The sequence below is a fragment of the Sordaria macrospora genome, chromosome 1, assembly GCF_033870435.1.
Source record: "Sordaria macrospora chromosome 1, complete sequence".
In the NCBI taxonomy this organism is placed as follows: Eukaryota; Fungi; Ascomycota; class Sordariomycetes; order Sordariales; family Sordariaceae; genus Sordaria; species Sordaria macrospora.
This window is the reverse complement of record NC_089371.1, coordinates 5318929-5335120: the sequence shown is the minus strand read 5'-3', so window position 1 is coordinate 5335120 and position 16192 is coordinate 5318929. Positions and strand designations below refer to the sequence as shown.

Below are 16192 nucleotides of genomic sequence, written 5' to 3'. Positions count from 1 at the left end.
ACATGTGTGTGTGTGAAGACACGCTAGATTTCGTCTTCGTCTAGTTGTAGGCAATTCCATTATCATATCATTTGTTTTTCGTATCCCCATCCGGCTGATCCCATTCCAAGCGCCCAAATGTGAATAAGTGGTGTTCCCAAAGCAGCTTTCTTAGATATTATAAAATAGTTGTTGTTATTGATGAGGAGGGTGAGGAAGTACTCCATCCGATGAGGAGGCAATATCGGGTGAGTGGTGAGTTTAGATGACCCGCTTGACCTAAATCAGGGGATTTTCAGGGGTTAGCTTTCGACTCCTAGCCAATGCTTTGTCGTAGCCTTCCTTTTTCCTCTCCCTGCTTAGCTAAGGGGAGAGAAGGACTCTCAACATACCTCAAAGAACCTCCTCAACCACCAGACCTGGAACAGGGACTCTCCCATCACAACGCCGACGATAAACAGGTTCCACCACTTGACGCGGGCGTTGGTGCTCTCGGCCGTGTTACGGTGGGTGCGCTCGCGCACGACAATGTAGCTCTGCTCGTCCTTGACCATCTCCAGCATCTCCGACAGCTTGCGCACCTCGATCTCGAGCGGGTCCTGGGGCGCGTCCGCCTCGGAAATGTACACGATGCCGTGCACGTTGAACGACACCTCCTTGGTGTTGGCGCCCCAGTGCTCGTTTCCGAAGCAGTACACGTACTTGCCGTCGTGCTTGGCCTCGAACGAGAAGTCACCGTTGGAGATGGACTTTTCAAACGTCTCGTATTGGTTTAGGGGGTTGGTGATCTATGACGTCCCCGTGTTAGTCTAGTTTTCCTCTGTTGTTGTTGTTGTTGTTGCAGGCTTCTTGATTGTCTCTTGGTTCGTTGTCTCTCCGTTCATGGGAATTATTATATGGGCGGGCGGTCGGACTACATTGGAAAGGGCTATATGGCAAGGGGATGATGACGCACCCAGAAATCGATGTCGAGGTTGCCGGCGCTGCCAAACTCGCGGTCGCCGACCTGGAAGGTCACCGTCATCTTATCATCGCGGTGGAGGTTCTCGTGGAAGCATTCGCGGCCGTGGGCGGGGAGCACGATGTTGTGAGCGGCGGCGGCGCCGAACAAGCTGGCCGAGAGCAGCAGCTTAGCTGCTGTGAGGAAATGCATTTTTGCGATCGGTAATATTACGAATTGGTCCGGGATGGCGTCGATGAGCGAATGTGGAGTTTGGGCGAGGATTCAAAGCAATGGAAAGGAAGCTTCCGTTTCGGTTTCGCGAAGATGTTTTGGGAGGACAACTTGGCGATTCACAATTACCCCTACCTCTTACAATTCTGGCAGCCGCAAGTCCAGGGCAGTTGGACAGTGGTGAGGTCGGGTCCCGCCAGTAGCACGGAAAGTAAGGTAGAAGAGGTACCTAGGTACAACACCCAGCCCGGCCCCCCTCCCCTTGTAGCTGCTACCGCGAGCACCCAGGTGTTTGGCCTTGGCGTGCCCGGTGGACAATGGAACTGAGGCTCTGGCCTATCAAACTTGCCGGGGCACCGGGGTCCAAGGACTCCAGGGGGATAACTGGCTTGTGAAGCTCGAGGCCGTCAACAAGGACTGGTGAATGCAAATGGCCCCTTGGAAACACACACACAAAGGAGGGACTTGGTAGGCCGAGGAGAAGAGTCCCGTTTCGAATGACGAGCGATTCCTGTGAAAATGTCAAAGGATTCGGTCCAATGTTCTTCCCCACTACAGGTTAATCTTTCAGGAGGGCTGGAGGGCACGTGGAGGGGTACCAACAAGGTACTTCGTCGCTCCTACGTGCTGCTGCGCCGAGTTGTTGTTGATGCAGGCGAAAAGGGGTTGGCCAGATAAGGTAGCGGTAGCTCGCACGTACAGGGCGTAGAGTGGACCGTGCACGCTCTGACGGCGGGGATGCAAGAGAGCCAGGAGCCTGAGGAGAGTGGGCGTGGTGGCCCCTCGAGCCCAGCCGAGCCAGCAGAGAGTCGTCTGGCTTCTTTGGGAATCCGCCGAGGGGCAACCAGGCGGCCATGCCAGGTGGGCGACCCCGTGTGTGGGTGAGAGCGGGCGGGCAGGCTAACTGGTGTGTCGGACGGTCGCCCTGCCCAAGAACAACTTTCAAAATCGGTGGCAGAGAGACAGACCTGACGGCCGGAGACACATTCTCGCCCGCTTTGCCTTCCTTCCACCACACACCGCCATCAATCCTACCACCATCCACATTCAACACCATATTTCTGTCTGCTACCGGTGACGCGCATCCCAAACATCGCCGTCCCCATTACTCGAGGACACGCCTCTCATAGTAAGTACCCGTCATCGTTGTCGCATATCGTGATACCCCTTCTCTGGCCCCCTAGCAGTCAGCGAATCAATCACGCCGTTGCAAGGCACCTCCGTGCTGCTGGTGCTTCCCATCGGCGCTGCCTGCCACAGCTTCCCCATTCCGTGTCTACCTGCCTCTACCTTCACTTCACACTCGAACGACGCGTGCCTCTTGGCTGGTGAAGGAGGTCGAGTGGCCAAACGGCGCCAACCAACTCGTCACCCGTCGCAGCCCTGCGGGTTTACCTTGTCCGTGGCATGCTGTTGTGTGCCTGAGGATAGCGAATGGCCAGACACCAGTTATCTGTCCTCACGCGGGCCGTCGTCATTAAATGCCCACCCGCCGTCCCCATTGTCATCAATCGCACTCTTCCTCTCAACACCACCATCTCGACGACCATTCAGCAGTTCATCTCGGCCACATCAACGATCTCTTTGCTTACGCTTTACCGCCACAAACAGATAATTTTCTACACTTGCAACTTTAGTGTCGCCTAATACACAACCGCCAAGATGGGTAACACACTCTCGATATTCGGAAAGCTTTTTGATGGGCTCTTCGGCAAGAAGGAGATGAGAATTTTGATGGTCGGTCTCGACGCTGCCGGAAAGACCACCATTCTCTACAAGCTCAAGCTCGGTGAGGTCGTCACGACCATCCCGACCATCGGTACGCTACGCGCCATCCTCTACCCCCTTAGTGCACATTGACGGCACAGACCCACTTCTTGCGAGAGCACGCAACACTGACACCATCCTTCATAAAGGCTTCAACGTCGAAACCGTCGAGTACAAGAACATTCAGTTTACCGTCTGGGATGTCGGCGGTCAGGACAAGATCAGGCCTCTGTGGAGACATTACTTCCAGAACACCCAGGGTATCATTTTCGTAGTCGACAGCAACGATCGCGACCGTGTTGTCGAGGCCCGCGAAGAACTCCAGCGCATGCTCAACGAGGATGAGCTCCGCGACGCCCTCCTGCTCGTCTTCGCCAACAAGCAGGATCTTCCTGTAAGCGCCACCCCTATCTACCCGAAATCTACCATATTCTACAGCAGTAGAATGAACAATGAGCTAACAATGCGTCTTTTAGAATGCCATGAACGCTGCCGAGATCACGGATAAGCTCGGCCTTTCCAGCTTGAGGCAACGCTCCTGGGTATGTTTTGAATCTCCTTGTCTCACAATGATGCATGCCTTTGTGCCCTAACACTTTTTTTCATGTAGTACATCCAAGCCACTTGCGCTACCACCGGTGATGGTCTGTTCGAGGGTCTCGACTGGCTGTCGACCGAGTTGAAGAAGAAGAGCCCTTAAAGTGCTGGCTACGCTTAATGACAATGCCCTTACTTTGCCCGGGTCCAATATCCGCTCGGTTGATGCCACCATATACGCCCTTTAGCAACCGAACGAACTCGCCAAACATGGCAACCAGTGGTTGACGACCGTCTCACGATAATCCGTGAGACGGTCAAAAAGGGGATAGCCAGCACTCGTTTTGCACTTGTGATCACTTTTCGGAAAGTCAGGAGCACGCTTGGTTCGGGATCTTGTACAGTTTGATACATTGCAAGGAGACTTTGCCTGCTGCTTTCCCCATATTTGCGTACGTCTTATGCTAAGGGGGGTACGGATACGGTTGCGGGGAAAGGGGGGAATACAGGCAAGGATGGAGTGTGATGATGGATGGGAGGAGTTCTATAAATACCAAGCTGCCACTTAACTTACCTTTAGTCCCTTTTTTTTCGTTAGAACCGCTCGGCGTCTATTGTTTTCTGGCCTATCCGCTCATCATTAACTCTTTAATATGCTTTGGGTGAATCAAATGTTCCGTACTGTTTTTATTTGTGCTTTTCCTATCTGTTATGGCCCCTTGCTTCGTGGAAGTTTCCTCTGTAAGGCAAAACTAGGCTAACCAAATGGATTTATGATCTCTGTCAGTATAAAAAGGGGCAATTCCTTCGTACTCGGTCCTCTCAAAGCTTGGAGACGGCAGGCAACGACTCGAGATCAGTCGTGACGTTGAATCCAAATAGAGGACGTAAACGTCACGAATGTGACGATTAGGGAGGAACCTCGAACTGGGGGAACTCAACCCGACTGGAGTGTGGCAGAACACATAATTACATTTATCCAAGATAATCAATTGAGCACATATGAATTGTTCACTTCATGTTTAAGACTCCTTAGAGGTGAGAACGACCAAAATTCATTCAAGCTGTTCTTTGTTTTCTGCCTGCTAGCTAGCTAGTATACCCAAAAAAAGCATACGTCGTAAAACAAAAAAGAAAAAAAGCAAGGCGACCCTCGACTCCCATAAACTCCTGATATCATGCTCTTGCTCTTGCTGCTGCTAGCATGTTACTTCCCAAATGTTCTGTTTCGTTTCTGTATGTACACTGTACGTAGGTATCTCCGTTTCCTTAAACACCATCCTCTTCTCTCTTCTCTTTTCTCTCCTTCACCCATCCTTACTAGGAACCAAACGACCCCTACCCACCCTGACTGATTACACAGCATGCTCAGCTGCATCAAGGTTATCAAGCGGCACATACCCCTCATCCTTATTCCTCCTTGTCGCCCCAACACCCAGTACATCCCGGACCTTAGTAACAACGCCTTCAAACAGTCCCCATCCGGCACCGCGCTTCCTGAGACTCCCCTTGGTAAAACCGTTCTTGTCCATCTCAAACTCATAAAGCGCCTTGTCCATCCACTTGGGCCTCGCCCAGAACTTGAGAAACAGACTGCTGACCACCACACTCACACTGCTAGCCGCCATGGCGGCGCCCGCGCCCATCGGGTGCAGGTGGTAGCCGAACGGCAGGAAGATGCCCATGGCGAAGGGCAGGCCGATCAGGTTGTACATGCACGCCCACGCCAGGTTCATCTTGATGCGGCGGAAGATGGTCCTCGCCAGATGCAGCGCGGCGGGTATGTCCATCAGGTCGTTGGGCCGCATGAGAACCACGTCTGCAGCCTCCATGGCTACGTCGGTGCCGGAGCTCATGGCGATGCCGACGTCTGCGGTGGCGAGGGCGGGCGAGTCGTTGATGCCGTCCCCAACCATGGCGACGACGGCACCGCGCGATTGGAGTTGTTGGATGATGGCTTGCTTTTGGTCGGGCGAGGCGCTGGCGTAGACATCCTCTGGGTCGATACCGACGGCCGAGGCGACGGCAATGGCGGTGCTACGTTGGTCGCCGGTCACGATGGCGGTCTTGACGCCCATGCGGTGGAGAACGGCAATGGCGGCGGCGGCGCCGTCTTTGATGGTGTCGGAGAGACAGAGGTGGCCGGCGTATTTGCCGTCGATGGCGATGAAGATGTTGGTGGTGCCTGCTGGGGTGTTGGAGGGGGCCGACTTGGAGCGAGAGCTAGCGGCGGCTTCATTGATTTCTTCGGCGGCCTCGACCGCGGATTCTGGGATCTCGATGTTGTTGTCCCGGAGGAAGCGGACGTTGCCTACGTGTACCCGGTAACGCGTCCTCTCCAGCGAGGAAGCTGGCTCAACCTCCGCGGTAATACCCTGGCCCACGGCTACGGTGAAGTTGCCAATGGTGCCATCAATTGTTCCCTCTACCTCGAGACCAAGCTCTGTTTTGGCTGCGTTGAGGACCGCTTTGCCCACGGGGTGTTCACTACCCATTTCAGCCAGGCCCACGACAGTCCACCAAAGACGACGGCGCCAGTCATTGTCCTGCCATACTGAAACAATGTTGGCTTTGGCGACAGTCATCTTTCCATAGGTGATGGTACCGGTCTTGTCGAGAACCACTTGAGTGATCTTAGTAATGGTCTCGAGAGCAGCACCACCCTTGACGAGAATGCCGTTTTCCGCACCAACACCCGTACCAACCATGACAGCGGTAGGCGTTGCGAGGCCAAGGGCACAAGGGCACGCAAAAACAATGACGGAAATGCAAAGCTTGACGCACACCATGATCTTGCCGCCACTTGCATCTTCCAAGAAGATCTTTGGAGGGGTTGACAGGACATGGCTCAGAATCATCCAGGTAAAGAATGTCGTCAGACCGAGGATCAAAATCGTCGGCACGAAGTATCCAGCAAGAGTGTCCGCCAGACGCTGAATGGGGGCACGGGTCGTCTGAGCATCTTGGACCAGCTTGACGATCTGGCTGAGCTGAGTGTCCCGGCCTGCACGAGTAACACGGAAGTCAACTCGCCCCGCGCCGTTGACAGTGCCGCCGATCAAGAGGCTTCCCTTCTTCTTCTGAACGGGCATGGCTTCTCCAGTGACCATACTTTCGTCGACATACGTCTCACCCCTGACAAGAACACCATCGGCGGGAATCTTGTCACCAGGACGGACAAGAACGATGTCGCCGACCTGGATAAGTTCTGTGGGAATGACCTTCTCCTCCGCTGCGTTGCCCTCACGTTGCTCCTGAGGGTCGTCCGAGTCTACTTTGCTATCCCAGCCCTCGGCAGCCTTTTGCGCCGCGATGGGGTCAGCATAGATAGTAGCCATCGATGGAGCCAAGGACATAAGGCGCGAGAGCGCCTTGGACGTCTGACCCTTGGCCCGGTTTTCGAGGAAACGGCCGAGAGTGATGAAGGTGATCAACATGGTACTTGTGTCAAAAATGGTGCTCGGCCGGGTGTGCGGAGGGAATAATATCGAGACTGTCATCGCGGCAATGCTGAAGAAAAAAGCGCACGAAGTACCGAGAACAACAAGGACATCCATAGTCGGCGATCTATGTTTTATCGACTTCCAAGCCGATACGTAGAAGCGCTTTCCAATGCCAAACTGAACCGGTATCGTGAGAGCCAAACAGACCACATCTCCAAGATATAGACCTGGAATTAGTTTGACGTGCCCAAAGTCAAGGAACTTTAGGAACATGGGAAAGATCATGCTGATAAAGAAGACTGGGACGGCGAAAGCAGCCGAGATCCTGAATGCCTGCTTCCATTCGTTGATCTCCCGCGTCTTGGCGAGTGACTCCAGCTGGGCATTGTTGTCATCGTTGTCTGCCACAAGGGCATTATAGCCGGCGCCTTCGACGGTTTCGACAATGGCTCGAAGTCCAGTAACATTAGGCATATGGGTGACAGTCAGTCTGGAGGTGGCAATGGCCAATTTGGCGCTGGTGACACCAGGGAGCGCAAGAACCTCCTCCTCTAGCTTATTCGCTGCGGCGGCATCAAGACTTCCATAGATCTTGAACTGTGCTATCGAAGTACCGCTAGAGTGGGTAGGTTGATCAAATGTTGTTGTTAGAACCTTGGCATCAAAACCTCGATCTTCGATGATTTCCACGATCTTGTCAGCCGGTAATACCGTTGGATCGTGCAAAATAACCGCTCGCTCAGCGAGAAGGCTGATATTGAATCTCAAAACTCCCTCCACATCCTTGAATCCTTGTTCTACAGCTGAAGTGCAAGCGCCGCAAGTCATGCCCTCGATCGCTACCGTCGTGGTCGCGCTTGACGGTTTGGAGGATGTCGCCGCGCCGGAAATCGACTCTCTTTCGAGTTCCTTATGAACACTCTCGACGAGAGTCGCGCCAAACCCGCGATCTTCAATGGCTTCGCAGATAGCATCGGCGCTCAACAGTGTCGGGTCATGCTCGATAACGGCTCTCTCGGAGAGTAGTGAAATGCTAAAGTGTCGTACGCCAGATACGTCCTTGAATGCGCCTTCGACCGCTGATGTGCAAGCACCACATGTCATGCCCTCGATTGCGACGGTGGTAACCATTAACGCGGAGTCGTCGGAAGCTTCCAGGTCTTGTTTGGGATGCCTGGCGATCATAGGCGTCGGGAGATCGGTGGCCAGCACCTCGGCGTCGAACCCTCGGTCTTCGATGATTTCTTTAACTAGTTCGGCGGTTATTTGGTCGGGGTCGTGCATAACCACGGCGCGTTCCATTACAAGGCTGACCGACACGCTACCAACCCCGTCGACATCCTTGAAGCCAGCTTCAACGGCCGAGGTACAGGCGCCGCATCTGCGCAAAGTCAGTCACCAAGTGTTCTACACACTTCCGAGGAAGCCGAGACAAAGTCCAGTATTGCGCCAACTCACGTCATACCCTCAACCTTGAGGGTTGTGGTAGCCATGTGCCCATATGGGACTTGAATATTTGCCGGTGCCATCTTGTCGGGTGCGCACGCAAGAGTTCGTACAACGAGACGGGACGTTTTAACGGACAAACACGCTGCGGCGCAAATGACACGGAGAAAGCGAGATTTCGAAGCGCAGGTGGATTTCGAAACGAGAGCCCCTGGGCTAAAACATGGAAAGAAGACACGCTGTGTTCTGAAGGCGGTTCATGTGGGAGAGAGACGATCCGGGACCACCACTTTTGCGCAGAAGAGTTGAAAGGGTGGAATAGGCGCCAGCTTCCAGCGATGGCGTTGGCGAAGTCGATCAGTTAATATGTAGTGTAGAGGAATGAGTACAGATAAGGACCGGTGTCAATATCGAGAACATAGCGGAGCTTCCGGTACCGTTACATATAAGACCAGATGGAGCAATGGATGGCGCCAAACCTGCAGCAGGGAGCTGGGTGCGAGCGAGAAACTCGAAACTTGCAACTTTGACGAGGAACCCGCGGAGAGTGGAGGGGGCGCAACGGGGGGTGTTGGGTGGCTGCGAGAAAGGCACTTGGAACAAGAGAAAGCGGGAAGGGGTTGAGAAGTGGAAGTTTCCATCGACTGAAGGTTTGTCAGCCACTCACAGCGTACTTTAGAGGCTGCATACAGGGGTCTCGCACCGCGCCGGCACCACTGCACTTTCTCCCGCCCATGGCGTGAAACGGGATCTGAGAGTCCGCCAGGGCAAGTTACAAAGTGGGGTGGAGTGAGATCCGAGAGACCGAGCGAGACTGCCATTGGAAAATGGAAAGTCATCGCCAACCGGCACTTCTAGGTATTGAAACATTATACAAAGTCTTTGTGATATTCTTTTTGTTTATTGTGGTTTGCACCTGACAACCATTTATCATACCCGGAACCAACGCCAGCAAACAGTCCAACAACCTCGTATGATATTGTCCAAAAGGAACAGTCATAAAGGTATCACAAGGCATCATGCGACGAAATATTGCATCCACGCAGGAAATATTTACAGTATGTGTGTATTGGACGGCTGGTGAGTCTCGGCCACCACTTCAGCCGTTGTCGCACATACGGGGGCACGCTAGCGATCACAACTGCTTACCTTGCTTACTGTACGGCACACGCCGCCTATGTAAGACACATAATCCAGATCGAGTCATACTTCCCGTCTGGTGGCTTGCGTGCTCAGCTTGACCGAACAACAGTTGTGGAGGGTATAATACAAGAGCGGCTGAGAAAAAGAGCGGATTTAAGGCCTCGTACTAGTATGGTCGAAAGGGCTGAGTATAAGCACATACTTCGAGGTGGATGCCGCGTTCTGCTATATTATCCGGGCTGCTTCTTGACGCATCCATCAATATTGATGAGAAATATTGTCACATGAGGTGTTGCTCGGGTCGGCATTCACGTTCCAGTGCTACCTACAGCCTTTCTATCTTCTATTCTTACTGGAAAGCGCAAACTTTACCGATGTTTCCCACATCGGTCTCTCAACGATTGGTCGTCCCCGAATTTCCCATGTGGACTTCCGACCATACTGGTAGGTAGGAAGGCACAAGGAAAACTGCCGCCTCCGGGAACACCACAATATTGGAAGTGCCTTCCCTTTATCTTCCAAGACTTTGAATCATTATAAGCCTACTATGGTGCAACTCACCACCTGCTGGAGAAGGAAAGAAGTAAAGTGTAAGCCCGCGGTTAGCGTCTTCAGATGAGATGAAAGATGTCGTTTTAGTTACGGCGAATCTACCGGATCTCTTTCCCTAGATTTCTCCACTTCAAACGGGTTGCCATCCCGATCATCCAGGGGACCCTTGCGCCTAGATTCACAAATGCTGGTCACCAAAAGGCGCCTGGTCGCTTCCAAACGTGACTTTGACGCAGCCAAATTTGGCGCCAAAAGTGCCCATTCAACACACCAGCCTCAGGAGCAAAAAGGAAAGGAACAGGAGATGTACAATAGGAACAATAATAGGGAGAGTTTGACGAACACCTCCCTTTCGGCAAGGAGCGAAACTAGGTAATTTACACATCAGATACAGAACTCAACTGAGATCAGCATATTAAGGGGATGAAACCCATAATCGCCCAGAGATTCATATTCTGTAATCTCTATGGCGTACTTGGCGAGCTAGAATTAGGTCGTTGGAGCCGGAGGCAGTTGCTCCTGCCAACCGAATGAGTGAAGTTCAGTTGACTGCTGTGCGAGCGGGCTTGGCCGAGCCGCCGAGGTACCCCGCTGAAGCGCAAAGCCACACTTGCTCCCCGGCTGTCGTTGGAGCTTTCAGCCTTATGGCGGGTGTACCTACCCCAGCTTAACTCCACCAAAGGCTGCAGTCGGACATCATTCGCCGGACCTGTCAATCAAACGCCATCCATATCTTGTGCCGTGCTACACCAAAGCCGTAATCGTACCCCGTAGCTAAGTTCAAGCCAGAATTATCCCCCATTTACTACTTCGTTGTCTGCGCTTCACTTTTACATAACATCCCATACCGAACCCCGGATCTCCAATCTCTCGACTCACGAGTTACCGCTAACCCGGCCTGCCCCCACTCGCAATGGAGCAAGCCAAAGCCCTCAACGCTCTCGAGGTTCGTCCGTCATTTTTTCACATCTAAGGAGGGGGGGGGGGGGGGGGGGGGGGGTCACATGAGGGTTGGAGAATTGTACCTAACACAAAATTTTCATTCCAGCCGTTCATCGCGCTCTCCAAATCTGCCAGCTCCCCGCGCGCTGCGGCAGACCTCGTGACCCGCGCAACCTCGGCCGCCAACACCTTTATTTTCACCGAGCTTCTCCAGACGCCTCAAATCCAGTCCCTAGCAAACTCCGACGAGTTCTTCCCCTACCTCACGCTCCTCCAAATTTTCAGCCATGGGACTTACGCAGATTACACTGCCAACGCCTCGACGCTTCCCACCCTCAACGACGAACAGAAGCTGAAGCTGCGCCAGCTCTCCCTCCTCACACTGGTCACCAACGATGGCAACGACATCGGCAGCGCTCCCGATGATGACGTCATGCAGCAAGAGCAGGAACAGGCGCAAGTACAGCCGAATCTAAGCTATGCCTCCCTGATCCGACACCTGGAGCTTTCCAGCGCTCGGGAGCTGGAAGAGCTCGTGATCAGCGCCATCTACGCTGGCCTTATCGAAGGTCAGCTAGACCCTGCGAACGAGATGGTACAGATAAACACCGTGGCCGCTCTGCGGGATGTGCCTGCGCGAGGCGTGGGCGGTCTGCTCTCGAGCTTGCAGGGCTGGGCGGGTCGGTGCGAAGCGACGCTGCAGGAGCTGGAAGCAACCATGGCCAACCTGCGGGAGGAGGCGGACAGGCGGGCGAGCGAGGAGCAGGAGTGGAACAACAAGATGTCGCAGTTGTTGGAAGATGAACAGAAGGGTGCGGTACCGTCCTCTTCTTCTTCGTCCTCTTTGCCCTGGTACAATAACAAACGCGGCGGTGGTGGTGATGGTGCAGGTGCCGGCGCCGGTCGTGGTGGGAGCTTTCGTGGTGGCGGCTCGTCCCAGGGGTACCGGTCATCCCAGAGAGGAAACTACCAGCAACAGCAAAATCAATCACGTCAGCAGCAAAGCCACCATCACCATCACCAAAACAATCAGAGCGGAACGAACAGCTTGCTGACGAGTGGTGGCGGCAGTTATCTCAGCTTCAGAGAGGGGCCATCAGCAGTATCGCCCTCACCAGCGGCGGGGTTAATGGGTTCCTTGGCCTCATACGCGACACTGGGGGGTATGGAGACAGGCTCGGGCTCGGGCTCGGCGGGGCCTCTTGGAAAGCGAGGCAGCAGCAATATGGATGACTCGGAAGAGGATATCGACGACGATACGATGGATCTGGATGACGAAGGTGATGATTCCAAGAGGGGCAGCAAGCGGAAGTTGGCCGCCTAGGAGGTTGAATTTCCCGAGCATGTCAGCACAAATCATGGAAGAGCGCCAGGTGCCGGTTATTGTTTTAATTGTATCGACCTAAAAGTCTAAGGCCATGGCCGATGCCATACGAAGAAGATCAGGTATTAGTTAGTTTTCACAGTGAATGATGGCTGGAGAACCGGATAAACAGCTAGAAACATAGCATCATTACGATTCATATCGGGGGCCCCAAGTCCCAACAATAGAGAGCAAGCTTCACGACTGCGTTTTCAGATTATAACTACGAACTCCATGAATTGTAGTATTCAAGATCACAAGCAAACCAAATTACTCATATCCCCGAAGCACTTCAAGTGGTGGCTCCATTCAAATCGTGACTGACTACCAAGCCAGTCGCGTAGAAAGTAAATTGGACCCGTCGCAATCACCTAGTTCTAGCTTCCTCGTACCCCCATACCTTACCTGAGACTAGTGAAACCCCCCCCCCCCCATCTTCTCCCTCGGAGGACTCAAATTCAACTACGACAGAGTCTAATGTGACTTCGTTTTCCGCTTGTCCCACTCCAACGAAAATTAATAAGCACAACTGCTTCTTCGCTGGCTGGATTGGACCAACCATCACTCTTGCTCAGATTCCTTACCAGCAGCCTCCCGTCCGGTGCCACGCCTAGCCAGACACTCATTCATCCATCCATTCATTGCACATGTGTAACTATGATGAAACCTAGTGAAAAGCGGACAAAGGGAAATTTGATTTGGTGAGCTGAGCCCAAAAAAAAAGTCTCGCTCGTAATCTAGTCAGTCTACCTGCCTGGTTTCTGGGGAGTCCGCAACAAGCTGAGCAGAAAGTGGTGTAGTGTAAATCGTGGAGGGAAAGCGGTTAGGTAGTGCAGTGGTGATGGCAGTACTAGGAAGGTACTTGTGGTATCTATCCAGAACTGACACGAGAGAACTCGAGGGATTCCATCTTTTCTCCCAGAAATCCGACACAGCAAAAACAACAGATAGCACACTCGCACAAGTTAATGTTCCGTACCCTTCTGGGGTTTCATCGGAAATCCTCCGGGGGGAAAGAAGCCAGACCATGAGTGAAACGCCTTCCCCCGCCGTCTCCATCACTGTCGTACCTTTCTTTCTTTACCTCAGAGGTACGACCTCTAAGAAGCCCGACCGACCATAGCCCAAACCAAGTTGGTTGCGCCGTCCGTCGTTGTCCCCATCCCATCCTCACTGCACTCTTGTAGTGGAGAGAGAGTGTTTAGTCCGATGTGAAAACAGTAAGCTTCATTTGTGTCATGACGTTCGTAAGAGTAACAAACAAGAAGAGTTCCCCGCTTTTGCCCGCCAAAGAGATATATCGCTTTTTTCCGTGTCAAGAAAACTCCGAAATAAAAGAAAACTCTTTGTTCTTCCCCCATCATCATCGTGGTGGAGAAGAGAATATGGCCGTTGTATAAACTTGCCCTCGTTCGGACTGAGACTGAAAAGAAATTGGTAGGTTAAAAAAGGTGGTCAAGAAGAGAAGAGATCTAAAAACAGATTACCGACATTCCACGCCTGGATTGATTAAGAGTGTAACTGGTTGCCTCAAAAAAAGATGATTACACGGCGTGGAATAGTCGAAAACCAGGGAAAGCCAGTTATCCCATTTTCCGTGTCGTCCTAGCTCCCATGGGTATTATGGTAAAAAAATTAAGCAAACCAAAACGCCGAAGAAAACTGCCCATAACATCACTGCGTCTTTCCGTGTGTTACCAGGTCATAGTCGTTTTCCCGGTACGAGAATGAACAACACGCATAGCGCGGCGTCTATGACTGCAGTGACTGCGAGAACCACCATGGATCTCTGGGCGAGGAGTTTTCGGACGTATGGCTCCCGAACTCGGGAGAAGTTGAAAGGGGTATATTCGCTCAGTCCGACAAGAGCGAGAATGGGGTCGAGTGAGTACTGATATGAACAGAGACAGTAAACTCCAATGGTGAAAGGCAGGATAACCTATTAAACTGTTAGCAAAATAACCAAATTGTTGAACAGATGTGACTAGTCTGATTACATACCCAACACCTTGTTAGACGAGATTCGTCAAGGAAAATTAAAACGAAGGCGGTCCAGAAGCCGCCGAACATGGCCACGAGACCAACCATGAGGCGCAGCATTAATGTGGGGGGAATGAGGTTTCCGAGTGCCTTCATTCTAAGGAACCCGGGAAACGCATCCCTCTCCATGGCCTGGAACACATAATCCTTCGCCACGTCGAACACCTCCGGGTCATCGCGTCCGTAATCCTCAATCGCAGTCGTGACATCCGTAGTAATAGAGCCGGGAAGAGTGATCTCGCGTTCTGCGCCGGGGAGGAGGAAGGTGTAAAGAATCTTTTCGGCTGAGGCCCTGATATCGTCCCGCGCTACGGCATGCGCTGGGGAATTCGAATCCGTAGTGAGTTCGCGCTGGGTGCTGAGGTTGCTCGGACGACCACGGCGGTCGCTGCTGCTTTGCGGAGACTCCTGCACGATCGATCGATCCTCGCGCAGGAAGGCAGACATTTGCGCATCCTGATCCTTCTCCTTCTCGTTCCCCCACATAGACGGTCCTGCGACGGGGTTCAAATCTCCCATGCTCTCAAGGATGGCGGATGATCGTTTGGAGCTTCGGTCGGGCTCGGGGGTGCCGACAAGAACGGAGCGTCGCAATTCGCGAACATAGTGACGGCATAGTGACATGTGTTGGGCGACATCGAGCCTGTCTCGGGTCAGGAAGCTGCCATAGTCAAAAACACCGAGAAGTGAAAACCAACCAGAAATCGAGGTAGTCGACGGAGCGCTGCTGATCTCTCATATAAATGTAGAAGGAGAACAGATCGACGGGCGGGAGCGTCCGCCTGCTGAGGACCTCGAACAGGGTAGGGAGTCGATTTCGATTGAGGTCGGGTTGAGGGGAGGGCGTGTGTGCTATGGGTTCCGCCATTTTGACGGGAGGTGAACGGGACCTGAAACTCGAGCTGAATCCGACGGCGGAGGAGGGTGCGATATGATAATGGACGAAGAGCGAAAGGACGCCGGCGGAGTATGGTGTGGAGAGCGGGGCAAGAAAGCTGTATCGAGCTCCAAGGTAGGTTGTCCGAGGAGAGCAAGTTGTGGCGGGCAAGTGTTTCAATCAGTTGCGCGGTCGAGAGCGATAATGGTTTGACGTCAATCGAGTATTTCGCGAGTCACGGTTGCCGGGTGCACGAGAAAAAGGAGTTTGATTAATCGAGACTTTTTTTTTTTTTGATTTCTTGGCGATTCTGGTCTTTTTGGTTGTAAAGAACGTGGTTTGCGCGCAGCGCTGTCGGATAGATTGGTTTGATCCAAAGACGGCGATGGTTGCAAGTTGGAAGTTTGTTGGGTAGGTAACGAATGACAGGTTGAGAAGGTTGGGTGTGGTTGACGAGGCCGGGTCGGGTGCAGAGCAACGAGTGACGGGAATGGAATGACGGGAGGTGTGTGTTTGCGACGAAGGGGGACGGGGACTTCATGGAACTTGGGATGGGACGTCGTGGTGAACAAACAGGCTTTGCAAGGCCCACCCGTCCCTGCGCAGGCTCATCAGGCACTGGAGACAAGACTGACAGGGCGTGGACAGGCCAGCAGGGGAAGATCGCAAGTGGAAAGCATGGAACAGCAATTGACAAAGTTCGCAATGGAAGGTGCACTTGCTGCAACAGCAGTCTCCCTGGCGAACATGGCAGGGAGATTGCAGAAGTCACTCGGAAATTGAAAGTTTGGGTGACGGACAGGAAGCGGTACGCCAGCTGTCGAAGGCTTGGCAGATGCCAGAAATGGTGGGGGCTTGACTGTGCCAGCTGCCCTTCCGTTTAGGGTAAGGTAAGCGAGGCGAGTTGAGCCCAGGTCCGCACTTTCCAG

General features: G+C 53.1%; 5 protein-coding genes across 5 annotated transcripts; 2 read left to right on the top strand and 3 right to left on the bottom strand.

Annotated features, from left to right (window-relative positions):
• Positions 1-11: 11 nt before the first annotated feature.
• SMAC4_01608 (uncharacterized protein) lies at positions 12-1304 on the bottom strand. The gene is made up of 3 exons (XM_003352726.2): positions 935-1304; positions 372-767; positions 12-258 (listed from the first exon to the last, which is right to left on the bottom strand). The coding sequence occupies exons 1-3, from the start codon at positions 1130-1132 to the stop codon at positions 241-243; spliced, it is 612 nt and encodes a 203-aa protein (XP_003352774.1). The 5' UTR covers positions 1133-1304; the 3' UTR covers positions 12-240.
• An 845-nt stretch (positions 1305-2149) lies between these two features.
• On the top strand, positions 2150-4037 carry SMAC4_01609 (uncharacterized protein). Its single transcript, XM_003352727.2, has 5 exons — positions 2150-2282; positions 2765-2972; positions 3070-3314; positions 3397-3462; positions 3531-4037. The coding sequence occupies exons 2-5, from the start codon at positions 2816-2818 to the stop codon at positions 3618-3620; spliced, it is 558 nt and encodes a 185-aa protein (XP_003352775.1). The 5' UTR covers positions 2150-2282; positions 2765-2815; the 3' UTR covers positions 3621-4037.
• Positions 4038-4499: 462 nt separating this feature from the next.
• SMAC4_01610 (uncharacterized protein) lies at positions 4500-9572 on the bottom strand. The gene is made up of 2 exons (XM_024655250.2): positions 8359-9572; positions 4500-8281 (listed from the first exon to the last, which is right to left on the bottom strand). Exons 1-2 carry the CDS (start codon positions 8427-8429, stop codon positions 4813-4815), a joined length of 3540 nt encoding a protein of 1179 aa, XP_024511155.1. The 5' UTR covers positions 8430-9572; the 3' UTR covers positions 4500-4812.
• Positions 9573-10738: 1166 nt separating this feature from the next.
• On the top strand, positions 10739-12773 carry SMAC4_01611 (uncharacterized protein). Its single transcript, XM_003352729.2, has 2 exons — positions 10739-10987; positions 11090-12773. The coding sequence occupies exons 1-2, from the start codon at positions 10955-10957 to the stop codon at positions 12305-12307; spliced, it is 1251 nt and encodes a 416-aa protein (XP_003352777.1). The 5' UTR covers positions 10739-10954; the 3' UTR covers positions 12308-12773.
• A 226-nt stretch (positions 12774-12999) lies between these two features.
• Positions 13000-16118, bottom strand: SMAC4_01612 (uncharacterized protein). Its single transcript, XM_003352730.2, has 3 exons — positions 15085-16118; positions 14348-15029; positions 13000-14285 (listed from the first exon to the last, which is right to left on the bottom strand). Exons 1-3 carry the CDS (start codon positions 15252-15254, stop codon positions 14049-14051), a joined length of 1089 nt encoding a protein of 362 aa, XP_003352778.1. The 5' UTR covers positions 15255-16118; the 3' UTR covers positions 13000-14048.
• Positions 16119-16192: the final 74 nt, after the last annotated feature.

Bases quoted from the DNA above. Each gene is read 5' to 3' on its own strand.
- SMAC4_01610 (XM_024655250.2), bottom strand. From the start codon at position 8,429: ATGGCACCGGCAAATATTCAAGTCCCATATGGGCACATGGCTACCACA. The intron at 8,282-8,358 runs GTGAGTTGGCGC...GACTTTGCGCAG, and splicing joins CTCAAGGTTGAGGGTATGAC to ATGCGGCGCCTGTACCTCGG.
- SMAC4_01608 (XM_003352726.2), bottom strand. From the start codon at position 1,132: ATGCATTTCCTCACAGCAGCTAAGCTGCTGCTCTCGGCCAGCTTGTTC. The intron at 768-934 runs GTGCGTCATCAT...GGGACGTCATAG, and splicing joins ACCTCGACATCGATTTCTGG to ATCACCAACCCCCTAAACCA.
- SMAC4_01611 (XM_003352729.2), top strand. From the start codon at position 10,955: ATGGAGCAAGCCAAAGCCCTCAACGCTCTCGAG. The intron at 10,988-11,089 runs GTTCGTCCGTCA...TTTTCATTCCAG, and splicing joins AAGCCCTCAACGCTCTCGAG to CCGTTCATCGCGCTCTCCAA.
- SMAC4_01612 (XM_003352730.2), bottom strand. From the start codon at position 15,254: ATGGCGGAACCCATAGCACACACGCCCTCCCCTCAACCCGACCTCAAT. The intron at 15,030-15,084 runs GTTGGTTTTCAC...GACCCGAGACAG, and splicing joins GTCGACTACCTCGATTTCTG to GCTCGATGTCGCCCAACACA. The intron at 14,286-14,347 runs GTATGTAATCAG...ACAGTTTAATAG, and splicing joins CTCGTCTAACAAGGTGTTGG to GTTATCCTGCCTTTCACCAT.
- SMAC4_01609 (XM_003352727.2), top strand. From the start codon at position 2,816: ATGGGTAACACACTCTCGATATTCGGAAAGCTTTTTGATGGGCTCTTC. The intron at 3,315-3,396 runs GTAAGCGCCACC...TGCGTCTTTTAG, and splicing joins CCAACAAGCAGGATCTTCCT to AATGCCATGAACGCTGCCGA. The intron at 3,463-3,530 runs GTATGTTTTGAA...TTTTTCATGTAG, and splicing joins GCTTGAGGCAACGCTCCTGG to TACATCCAAGCCACTTGCGC.